A 13,253-nucleotide genomic window follows, 5' to 3' on the forward strand; every position below is an offset into this window, starting at 1 on the left:
AATTGTCTCTTCTTATGCCCCAAAGTATTCCTAACTATAAACTCACATTTACCCCTGAATCACCCTATCTGTGATTATAAATATGATTACTATGCTCAGATGAAATGATCAGATCTAGGAAAAAGATCTTAAAAACTGTTCATAATAGGGAAAGCTACTTTTTTTCTCTCTTTTAGCTATGGCAGTGGCTATCTAAACCCTAAGGTTTTAATACAGGTGACAACAATTCAGAGTTTAGGGGCACAGAAAGGGGCATGATAATGACTGTAGGAAAAGAGAAGAAGATACTGTGTACTGGAGAGTAACTGTGTACAAAGTACCTTACAAAGTGTATTAAAGCCAGAAAAAAAAAAGCCACTACAGCATTTTAAAAAATATAACGAATCTTGCCCTGGCTGGTATAGCTCAGTGGATTGAGTGTGGGCCTGTGAACCAAAGAATCCCAGTTCGATTCCCAGTCAGGGCACATGCCTCGGTTGCAGGCCAGTTCCCTGCAGGGGACACATGAGAGGCAACCATACATTGATATTTCTCTCCCTCTTTCCTTCCCTTCCCCTCTAAAGATAAATAAAATCTTTAAAAAACACATAATGAATCTTTTAAGATGTTTTTTCTCCCATTTACAGATGAGGAAACTGAGGCTCAAGGAGATTAGGTAACTTACAGTGGGTCACATAGCTGGTATGAATGCAACTGAGATTGGAACCCAGATTAACCACTCTGAAGTCCATGTTTATTTTCTCTATTACTACAGAGTGTCATGAAATTCATTAAAGCTAGCAGTTTTTTTCTAATTTGCCATATATTTGCAATCCTGATTAAATTTTTAAAGTATGTGGCCTTAATCCTGTACTGTTTTGTTTTTCAGTGAACTATATTACACTCAAAACTAACTTGCTTAGACAGAAGTAGTATTGATAAATAAATATCAAAGTACAAATCACAATTTAATATACAATATGATATAATGATATATTAAATTTTAAAACTCTATTGTTAAGTCATCCATCAAGAAACACTCTCACCAAAAAAAAAACACAAAAAACAAAAAACCACACAACTGACTGCACAAGCTGTAATGAACATGGCACTAACTCATGAAAAGTTCACTTTACTAAAACATATTGTTCTTTTATGACTCTTGCCCAGATAGCCAATACCCATCATAACTCAAGTAACACCTCTTCCACAATCCTGACAGAATCAGGCACGAACTAAAATTGTGGGTGCCTGAGAGGCCACGGTGCCCTTTGAAGTCCCAATTCCCAGTAGACCTACCTGAGACAGTCCCTGCAAGACCTTCCTGCTTATCCTATTTCCTTTCTCCCTAAAACCCTTTCCCCAGTAGCCAACAGAGTCCACATTTCCCCTTTTCAGGTCCATTCTCTACCTCTCACTACAACCAAGCTAGTTCTTGTTTGAAACCTCCAACAAATTTTCCCATAGGCCAATTTTACAGTGTTCAGGTTCTTCATCATTATACATTATTATTGTGCACTGGTCTGAAAATTAACTATCCTTACTAATTCTTCCTATGGGAAAACATGTTAATAGTCTCAAACAATTTTCACACTTCTGAATGATGATTCAAAAGTTAACAATGACCTGTGAAACAAGACAGGTAAAAAAAAAGATACTGAAAAACACTCCACAACATGATAGTGTATCTAATCTTTAATTTTATCATAATTCAGAACACCAGAAATTGACGGAAATTATCTCATTTGCCCTTAAATTTAATAGATTCTTAATTACATTTTCTTTAAGAATTCTAACATAATTTCAAAATACAAGGTCTAGCACAAATAATGCCCATTTTATTACAAAAGCTTTTATTACAAAATCATAAGCAAGTAATTCTGTAACATAACAATATCACACTCAAGCACACCATCTGACATTTTAGGGAAAATGTTCAAATTAAAACTATAAATTATTACACCCATATTATTACCCTACCAACCACACTCAATCAGGCCTTTCTTCCGCTGGACCCTATATATGTTCTACAATGAAAGCACCCTCAGTCCCAAAAACTATCACAATTAGGGCTGCAAAGCTTATACTCAAAGGTTAATATTTCTAAAGCCAATATCAACAAATATATAATTAAATATAAATTCTGGGAAGTAAAATTGTTTCCTTTTTATAAAAAGAATACAATTATAAGCCCTGGCTGGGGTAGCTCAGTGGATTGAGTGTGGGCCTGCGAACCAGAGGATCGGGGTTCGATTCCCAGTCAGGGCACATGCCTGGGTTGCAGGGCAGTTCCCTGCAGGCCAACTCCCAGCAGGGGACCCACGAAAGGCAACCATACATTGATGTTTCTCTCCGTTTCCTTCCCCTCTAAAGATAAATAAATAAAATCTTAAAAAAATACAATTATAAACAAACAAGAAAAATTCTTGTAAGTACTAAGCAGGTTTGGTGATATGTAGCATTTAGTTTCCACTCAGAATATTTTAATTAAGTTACTTTTAGGGTTGAATATAACCAATCATTCGCTATTTTAGACAAAGAAGGCAGAAATACTATCTTCACATTACGTTTACCTTTCGTTTTACTTCATAGGGATTAACAATTTCCACTCGAGTATTTTTCCAAATTGCTGAGGTAGAAACACCCATTGTTTAAATCTCTATAATACCTAAAACATACTGCAAACAATAAAAAACCACATGTGGTAATTACAATACAAAACATTTCTACATTGAAACTTAACAAAACTAGTGAAGTAATAGGCATGCGAAAGGCTCCGCACCTCCCACCCCATCCTTATATCCATGCATTCAACTGTTTTTATAAATGAGATGCCTGGGTCTATGTCAACAGATTACACACATGAATAAAACAAAATTCCTCTCTTCTTGAATAGTCTTGCTAGAAAATTCTTGCAAGCATAAAACATTCCCATAATCCAAGAAGTGAACTCCTCTTCATCTGTCCTGTTCTGAAGAGATTTAGAATATTAAAGTGTACTTTAGAATTGCATAATTTTGTGTTAAAAGATTTCTTATAAGTAGAGAAGGCTCAACTTTTGATTCCTGAATGTGTTTCCACTACATTTGTTGTTAAATGTTATTGTAGCAGGCACTTTTAACCCCAGTTCAGCTGAAAATTTAAAAGGAAAAGAGAACGAGTTAAACAAGTAAGAGTCCAAAGTGTGTTAAGGATCCAGCAACACTTAAAGACAAATTTGCACTTTGAGACGTGGAGGATTTTGAGTTTTACCTCAAAATATCCTACTGGGATTCAGTTTGGCATTCAAGTATTTTTAGGAGGTCTATGGTGGCCTCTACTGGAGTACTCAGCTGTCAATCCATTAAATTGCCAGGAAAGGACCAGACTTTCTGTCCCAAGTCTCGTTATTGTGTTTAAATGCTGCCTCCTTTTAATAGTAACAACAAACAACAATAAAGCAAAGTACCTGCGCACATCTAAGTTCTTACTTGCACAGCTGATGAAAGTTGAGCCAGAACAGTTTTAGAAGAAGAGCGGGAAGAGAGGAGAACCAAACTATCATGGTTAAACTTCGCTGTCTTAGCAAAGGCACGTCTCAGAAGGGCTGGGGTTTAGTTTGCGTCTTTTATGGACCAATGGGGGCGGGGACAATAGTTGTGAAAGGCAGAAAGAACAGGCGGAGGGAAGAGGGCGGCACAATGAGGGGACCACAGAAGAGGGAAGAGAACATCACCTGAATGTAGATTAAGAAATCTGGCGTGCAGTTAATCTGCATCTCGGTTGCTACAAAGAACTACAACAAGCCACACAGAATGGAGAAAGCTAACTAACTAAAGAGCACTCATCCCTAAGTGCAAACGTCCCCAGAGTTACTTTAGTCACCTTGGTGTGTTTTTCTTGCGCCGGGTCCCTAATGCACCCAGGATTCAATAGCCAGCGGGAGTTAACAGCTGTCCCCTAAAGTGCTGCCAGCGAGAAAACCGGGAGCAGCGGAGAAAGAGGGACGTGTGGATCCCAGCGCGACACCTGACGCTTCGCCCAGTCCCACTGCAGGTCAAAAAGTGCAGAAACTTAGTCTCAACTCCGCACGGAGCCCGCAAGGCAGGCACTTTCTCCCCACGCCCGAGCCAGCTCGGTAGTCCCTGCCTGCTCACAGAGAAAGCACACTCGGGGCAGTGCTTGTTCCACCGCTCTGCAGCCTCCAGGGGGCTTGCCTGGGCACCCCGCTCCCCAGCGTGGGCCCACGCCCCTTCTTTCTGCCGCCCGGCCGGGGTCTGGAGGGAACAGGGGGGTGGCTCCAGCCCCCGTTGGCCACCACACTAACCTCGCCGCTGGTCGCGCTGCCACCGAACACCTCCATGTCTTCGTCCCAGGGCTCCTCCTGAGGAGCGAATGGTAGCATCGCCCCTTCAGGAGCACTCGAACGGGAGCTGCCAACCTCCAGCACCGCCGTGCATCCTGTCTTTGGAGGTTGCCCGCCACCGCCGCCGCCGCCGCCGCCGCCGCCGCCGAGACTCCCAGCCCCGCCTCCGGCGACCGCTGCCCTCGCCACAGTGTCCCCCACAGGCTGGGAGCAGGAGGTCACCCCCGCCGCGGGCTGCTGCTCCCCATAGAGAATACAACTCTCTGCTGTCTCTCCGGTAGCCGCCGCTGGGCTCCGCTCAGCCCTGCCGCCGCCGCGACTGTCGCCAGGCTCCGACTACCCCCCGCCCCCACCCTGCTTCCCGGGGCCCCCTCCCCGCTCCCGGCTCTGTCAATATGGCGGCAGCAGCGGCGTTACCTGTGCGGCGCCTGGAACCCCCCACAGCGGCGGCACAGCAGCGTCACCCGAACGTCAATGGAGATTCCCCAGCCTGTGGTGATGGGGGTGTGGGAAAGAAGGGAGGGGGTGGCTGCGGAGGACCGCGTGGTGGGGGGTGGGAAAGAGGGGAGGGGGGCGTGCTGGGCGGGGGAGGCGGGAGAGGAGTAGTAAAAGCCAGCGCTAGCGCCTGGGTAAACCTGCCCACTCCACGGAGCATGCGCGGCGCTGCTCACACATGCTCAGCAGGCCCTCTCAAGTCTATGAAGCCGCCTCGCCGGCGGGAGGATTCCCAAAAAAAGATGCGGGAACTTGGGGACCCTTCTAAACGTCGGAGGAGTCGGTGCCAGGGGAGGACGCCGTGAGTAGCTGCTTGCAAGGCTCACAAAAGCAGGTGTCCTACACACCAACCCACGCCCATTTTAACACTTAGTCACAAATACTAGGGCGAGGATTTTAGTCCATTATACATTAGCCTCCAAGGAGGAGGAGACCGGAAGAAAATGCATTTAAAACAAATTAGTGTATCTGTCGTCCCCAACTCCCCTCCTCTCCCACTTGACCCTCTCAGGCTCTTTCTGCTGTTTGCCTTCGTACTGTGTGAACACTAGAAACATTATGTTGTTTCTAGTGTTCACACACACACAAACAGCGTTACTAGACTTACAGCAATAAAGGTAAAATATACGTGGGTGGGCAAAAGTAGGCTTACGGTTGCCAGAACGTAAAACATTTGGTTTATTTTTGTGTTATTATGTATTAATTATTGTATTCGCTTTCAAGCAACTGTAAACCTACTTTTGCCCACCCCGTAAAAGATAACCTCATCCGCCCCCCCTCCCCGCTTTACTGCTTTGCTACTCAAAGTCACATTGCACTAGGCGCTAGTGATATAACTGGGATAAAGTACGTTCTCATAATGGAACATGGTCAAGATCCTTCTCATGAAATCACTTTGGAACCCAAGGTGAAGTTATTCCTTCGACACTTCAAACACACTTAAAAGAAAATGGTAACAGTGGCTGAAGCGGCTCAGTACCTTGGACAGTCTTCTAACTGTGGAGGTACAACACAGCACTCCCTACCTAAAGCTGTTGTGTTGTGCTTGCAGAAAACAATGAAGTGTGTCTTCCATTTATTTCACCATCTGGCTTCCAGCGGACTACAGAGGTTGGCGCCATGAATTGCAAACAAGGATCACTAATAGTGCCCTCCCAATTACTCTGTGTAAAATCACAGGGAGAAAGCTTTATGAATATGATTCTGTAAAACTGAAAGATTTGAGAATAGTGGGTGAATGGGGTTATAAATAGTGAAAATATGTGGGTATGTGTGCACACGTGCATGAAGTTATATTTGGCCAAAATGACAGTGTTCTTAACTAAGGCCGACCTTTTTGAGCACTGGATTGCATCCCTTCTTGCCTATTCAAATGCTTTGTCCTGCCATCCCACCCTCTTCTGTTTCACAGCAACTATTTTCATCCCTTTACTGCACTTCTCCATCAGCAAAAAGCATGATGTTACTGATTTCAACTTACTGGTGCAGTTCATGACTCTGTTTCTATTGTTCATTTTCCTCTTACATCGTTGGCCATTTCTTCTCAGTGTTCTTTGGTGGATCATCCCTCATCTTCACAATCTCTAAAAGTTGTTGACTTCAAGGCTTAGTCTTCCACCTCTATTTCCTGCAATATCCTATATGGGATATTCCCATACCCCATCCAGTTTCAATGCTTAAATCACATGTGTATGCTCAAGACTCTTACGTTTTATCTTTGACTACAAACTCTTAAAATCAATACTTGTATATGCAATTTACTTATTCTACTTGGAGATTAACTGGTATGCCAAACTTAACCTATTCCAAACCAAGTTATTGATTCAACCTCAACCAACCTGACCATCAGACTTCTCCAGGGAAGTTATTGACCTCCACCATCCACCTAGTTTACTGCTCACTGTTTAATGTCACTTCCAAATCCTTCTATAACCACACTTTCTAAAACACCATCTTCATACTCTCTAGCCTTGTCCTTCTTTTTCTTCATAACACCTATCAACATGTGGTTATGATACAGTTTTAATTTATTCCCTACAGCATCTAGCATAATGTCCAGAACATGGTGGGACTGAGTAAATATTTTCTGAATGAATAAATTTGCTCTTTTGTTAGTGCATTTAATAAATACACCACATCACCTATTTTAGGAAGCTTACTCACTGTGAAGGTATTACTTCGCTTCTATATGAAAGTTAACCTTTATCTATGTTCATTCATTCAACATTCCCCTTAGCATATACACATGCACACATCTCTCATTTTAAAAAAATTATTAAAACTCCATCCTCAACTCAATGGTTTTAATAGGCTCCTGTTTCTCTAATGTTTCAATCAGTTAACAAGTCTTATTTTTATCTCAAATATTTTTAAGTGTCTGTGTCCATCCCCATTGCCTTTGCCTAAATTCAACTCATGCATTTCTTTGAACTAATGATACTAATGATCCCTCTCTACTGATAATTCTGACTCTAAATTTATATACTCTCTCTGTCCAATCCATTCTTCTCACTGGCAGCCCAATGGTGAAAATTCTTCAAGGATTTTCAATCATTTCCAGTGAATTATCCAAACTCGTTTATCTCTGAATGCAAATGCTTTCACCATCTAGCCTCTGATTGTCTTTCCGGTTTCATCTACCATCTCATATTCCAGTCAAATCCATGCACATGTTATTGTCTCTTCCTTGTCCTAATCTCCCTGGACAACTTATTCTTAATAGCAATCAATAGTAACAACTCTAATTTACTGAAAACCCACTATGCCCCAGGTGTATGCCCTTCATGAAATCATTTAGTCCTCCTGACAATTTGTAATATATAATCTGTATTTTACAGATGAGGAACATGAGCCTGGAAAAGTCTCAATAATTTTTCTGAGACCTTACAGATAATAAATGGAAAACTTAGAATTAAAACTAGGTCTGCCTGAATGTCAAATGTTCTATCCCACTCTGATGCTCTGCAAAGCCTTTCTGATCTTACCCCACACCATACTCTCATTTCCCTCATCTCTGGGGAAAATCAATTACCCATTCCTTTGTAGTTCAATAACATCTTTTCCATATCCATATTTCAGAATGTCTTTATCTTTCTTTACCAGCAAACTTTGAATTTTGTTTTGTGTGAGTGAACTAACCTACTAAGCTCTTCATTCACAGCATATGGCTGGTATTCAATAAATACGGACAAACAAAAATTTCTCTACTCTAGCCAGACATTAAAAGCTGATATAAAAATGTTTGGCAGTACTTAACTCTGCAAAGTTTAATGCTTATTGGTTCTGTGTTGACTCCCTATATCAAAGACATATAATTTGATTTTTTTAAGTTACTAGTAAACAGGACCTACTGGATCTAATTCTACTAGCTGAGAAGGCCCTTGGATTATTGGTGAAAATCATGATGACTTTATTTTTAGCACAACAGCAATTATTAGGGAACACTTAACCTTCTCAATCTTCTGCAAATTGTACACAGAAGAGATTGTTGCTTTCTTTTCAGTCATCAGGAAAATTTTCTACATACCTATGTATCTCTGTATTTCCACTTATTGTAGCACTGCATTAAAATTATACAACATTTGACTATATTTTGCTGCTTCTGGAACTGGGAATGTACAATATCTAGTTTCTAAATAATATGTTATTCATAATAAAAGATTATAAGATGGGCTCCACCACCATTAGAACATTAGAATGTGTTCTGAGTATTTCTAGGACTAGAGAAGGGTATTCTTAAACCTCCGCACTGACTTCTTTACCCTGGGACAAATGATATACTTTGGATGACTAGGATTAGGGGGTGAAAGATGTGTAATTTAACTGAAAAATTTAACTGATCCATATGGAGATAAAAACCAATTCACCTTGCCCTACTAACAGAGTGTGAAATATGAATCCAGGGCCTTTGATCAGCAGTTCACAGACCACTCACAGATCCTACAGAGTTGTTTGATTTCTATACTGTGACATATGCAAAATAATGCATATTTGGGATGTAATTATAAGAGTCATACAGTCTATCAGTATTCTCTGACTATTTCCCCAAAGTTTATAATCCAAATAGCTGGGAAATGGCGAGCCAACAGGGCATAAAAGCACGATCAGAAAAATATTCAATATTTTATTTTGAAGGTACTCTGATTTAAAGTATAAAAATGGAATTGTGCACAGAGAGCCAGGGTACTTTTAAGTGTTTAAATTTTAACAAATATGTATTATTTTTCATTCTTAGGAGTGTCAGAGAACTTTTATTCTCTAAAACACTAAGTAACTTTGGGTTCCCTAAAATCAGTTTCAGGAGGGGGATCAATTAATACTTGTGAAATATAAGCTCATTATTACCTTTTTGTTGCAATGAATGGTGTTAAATAATAAATAATTATGACCACAGTTTAATAGGTTTTCACCCTTAAAAATACTAGAGAGCAGGAAGAGTAGTAACCATTGTAGTCTAACTCAAGACTTTTATGAAAGATATTCACATTTCATGATTTAGCTAGAACTGCATATCATTTAATTTTAACAATGCCACCTATTACAAATGAGTTGTGCTCTATTATGTATGAGCCAAAAATCAAATAGTAAAATTTTAATTTTATTGTTATTTCTAAATCTTTTAAAGTAAGTTCATCATATTTGGTTATAATGTTATTTTCTGAGGGAAAAACACAGTTGATCTTATCAGTGGGTTTACCAAAATGTTAGAATGATGAATCTACAAAACAGGAAGTGAATTTCAAGGATGACATACATAAATGCAACAATCAGCCATAGTTAAAAAACAGATACACTTTTACAAGCCAAAGCAATACTGCAAGATATGAAGGTAATCCAGCTGCCCACATTTTTCACAGGTTCGCCAAGGTTGAGTTAGCCCATGTGATTGGTTATTCTTCCCTAACTCACTTTTCCATTTAGGTCCCTTGCAAATCTAGGAACTCTGTTGAGGAGAGTTCTTTACGAAAAAAAAAGTTGAAGCAGTCTTTGATTAAGGATATGGGAATCACTATATTACCCTATTCAAACTTCCGACATATTAAAAAATCTGTAAAGCAGTAAAAAAATTAAATTTGCACATCTATCAATTAACCTAGTTTCAGACTCATTTGCATGTAATTTGCAAAAGTGTTATCACCTACAATAAACACATTTGATCAGAAATACAGACAAAGAATTTCCATGAGCCCATGCATACCTGCTCACTAGGTTCCCTGGTATTTAAGGGTTTTTAAATATGATTTATATGAAACTGAACCAGATAATTTCACACTTATAGTCACGGTCTTATGACATCATACTCTAGGTCATTGGTAAGTATACATCATCTGCAGGGCTTTATCAAAGCACAGATTACTGAGCTCCAGTGTTTCTGATTCAAAAAATCTGGGTTGGTGGCTGAATGTTTTCAGTTCTACCCAGTTCTCAGGTGATTTTAATTGTGCTCATATGAGACCACACTTTTAGAAACACTGCTCCGTTATAATTAGCTAAAGTAAGAGACATGTATTTTTTAAAGTAATTTTGTTCAAAAAGGCTAGGTGATTCATTCAAATTTTATATATCTTGAATTCATGACAACAATGAATAGGGACTTGGAAAATAAATGAAAATTTAAACTACAAAAGAATTTATAAAAGAAATCTTATGTAAGGTACAAACTCTATTGAGGCACTTTTATAAGAAGACCTCCTTATATAAAAACAGTTAGCATGCTAATAACTACTTACTAGTATACTCAGCTGAATATAATAAAAATGCCTTTTCCCTCATGCCCTGTTTAGGAATTCAACTGGTAAGATGGGAAAATTTGGTGGCTACAAAAGAAAGAGATACACACACATACACTGTCCAGAAAAGGTCCAGCCATTGTTAATATAATCAGAATGGTTTGTGCAACATCGATATAACCTGGCAGCCAAGAAGAGTGCATGAACAATGACAGCTTCACTGTACTAGTCAGTGGAGGTGGTAGGTGCCATTAAGTGAGCATGTGCACTGTGTGCCATCACATTGAAAGCATCTGAGCACATAGAGCAATGCTCTACATCAGATTTTGCATTAAGCTTGAACATTGCTCCATGGAAAATATTCAGATTATTCAGAAGGCAGCTATGGGAGAATGGTGATTGGCAGCTTTATCACAACAATGCACCCACTCATGCATCACGTTTCATGCAGAGTTTTTGGTGAAACATCAAATCACCGAGGGGACTCAGCCCCCTACAACCCAGATTTGGTGTCCTGCAACATCTGCCTTTTCCCAAAACTAAATTCACCTTTGAAAGGGAAGACATTTCAGACCATAGACGAGATTCAGGAAAATACGATGGAGCAGCTGATGGCAATTGGGAGAACTGTGTGAGGTCCCAAGGTGCCTAGTTTGAAGGGGATTGAGACATCATTGTGCTATGTACAATGTTTCTTGTATCCTGTATCTTCTTCAATAAATATATGTTTATTTTTCATATTATATGGCTGGATATCTTCTGGACAGACTCTCTCTCTCCCCCATATATATGTTTCATTCAGACTGGACACAAATAGGGACAAATGGGGGCAGGTGTCAAAGTTCTACGTTATTTGTGGTCAACAACAAGCCAAATATAAGCAAATCAAAATTAGGAAAATAGGTAGACATTGATATGGATATGGGTGTAGGGTTCTTGTCCAGTGGATCTGGACAACTTCAAGTAGATGTAGTGTAGTACCCTGGAGAGCTCCATGGAAGAGAAATTGCTTTCCATCAAAGCCAGGCCTTACCAAACTAAGCCTTTTTCTTTTCTATTTAGAGCCCTATTTCTTGTTAGAATTCTGAATGCCAAAGGAGCCCACACATTTATGTAAGCTTGTGTCCTTGGGAACTAGGGGATGGAGAATTATTTTAATATTCCAAGTAACATTTGAACACCCTGTCAGATGAAAGGGGTACATATTTTGATCTACTTCAGAGCAACGGCACCATCCATAATCCCAAGTAGACCTATGTCAGGATCCTGATATATTTAAACAAAACTACACTTTTAAAAACCAAGAATCAGTTTCCATCCTAAAACTGATAACTATTTTTTTATTATTTTTCTTCATTTAGTGAATAAAAGTTCATTTAGCTCCTAAATTATTTATTGAATTGACTTATTGTCTAGTTTCAAGCTGTTATGAAAATAAATATTATGCAAAATAATCTTGTACCTCCTTAAAAAATTTCTTGAATGTACATCCTACATAACCATGAAAACTTCTTAAAGGCAGCATAGCTTCGATCTAACTTCTTTGCTTTTTATGTCTTGGAGTATGATCTACTATACTTAAATGGACATTTATTTGAAGCAAGATTAAAACTTATGTTTCATAAAATTACATATGTTTAATGTGTACAATATAATTTGATATACATTATACATGGTGAAGGTATTACTACAGTCAAGCTAATTTACATATTTTCTTACAGTTATCACTTTTTATGTGATAATAGCACCTAAAATTTATTCTCTCAGCAAATTTTCAGTATTCAATACAGTATTATTAACTGTAGCCATCATGCTGTAGATGATATCTAAAATTATTTATCTTACATAATTGCAACTCTGTATCCTTTGAACTCCCCATTTCCTTCACCCCCCAGCCCCTGTAACCACCATTCCACTCTTTTTTCTATGTATTCAATTTTTTTAGGTTTTACATATAAGGGACATCATGCAGTGTTTTCTTTTCTGTGTCTGCATGACTACACATAACAATATCCTCCAGGTTTATCTATGTTGTTACAAATGCTAGTATTTCCTTCTTTTTATGACTGAATAATATTCCAAATATAACATTTTCTTTAACTATTTATCCATCAAGAAATACTTAGTTTGTTTCAATATCTTAGCTATTGTGAACAATTTGCAATGAACTTGAGAATGCAGGTATCTCTTTGAGGCACTGAGTTCATTTCTTTTATGTATATACCCTGAAGAGGGATTGCTGGATTACATCTAATTTCTAGCTTTAGTAAACTTTACCATTAATTGGAGGTCCAATAATGGCATTTCTTGTCTTCTGAACTTTAATCCATTTGAATAAAATAATTAAGTTACAGTCTTACTTAAATGAAAAGCTATTCAAACTGAATCTAATATCATACCATAGAAACATTTTCTTTTTTTATCATATGCATTGAAATGAGAATAAAATTCATTAAAAACATAAATAATATACCTTAAGTCATAAGAGATTTGTCAGCCTTCCAAATAGTAAAATATTAAAGCTGCAAACACCCTAGAGCTAGAATAGATAATGAGGCCTATACACAAGGAACAATGACACCAAAGGACACTCATATATGTCCTACTCATCACTATTCTTTAAATAAATTGATTTTTTAAAAGGTGATAGCTACTTGAGTTACATTTCAGCTTAGGATGTAAAAAAGATGGAAAGTGCATTACTT

The 13,253-nt window shown here is 38.8% G+C and overlaps 1 protein-coding gene across 3 annotated transcripts in view; it reads right to left on the bottom strand.

Moving 5' to 3' along the window:
• RPS6KA6 (ribosomal protein S6 kinase A6) overlaps window positions 1-4,954 on the bottom strand; it is a 121,822-nt gene extending 116,868 nt beyond the window's left edge. Inside the window, exons 1-2 of one of the 3 annotated variants that reach the window (XM_037027886.1) lie at window positions 4,286-4,369; window positions 2,553-2,657 (exon numbers count right to left, since the gene is read on the bottom strand). In XM_037027886.1, coding sequence (XP_036883781.1) covers window positions 2,553-2,627 — 75 coding nt within the window. In that variant the 5' untranslated portion in view covers window positions 2,628-2,657; window positions 4,286-4,369. Of the gene's footprint in view, window positions 1-2,552; window positions 2,658-4,285; window positions 4,656-4,741 lie in introns of those variants that run through there. The other 2 variants (XM_037027897.1, XM_037027875.1) reach the window with 2 other exon arrangements.
• Window positions 4,955-13,253: the final 8,299 nt, after the last annotated feature.

Source organism: Sturnira hondurensis, unplaced genomic scaffold (assembly GCF_014824575.4).
Source record: "Sturnira hondurensis isolate 20B ecotype Veracruz unplaced genomic scaffold, ASM1482457v3 Scaffold0001389, whole genome shotgun sequence".
In the NCBI taxonomy this organism is placed as follows: domain Eukaryota; kingdom Metazoa; phylum Chordata; class Mammalia; order Chiroptera; family Phyllostomidae; genus Sturnira; species Sturnira hondurensis.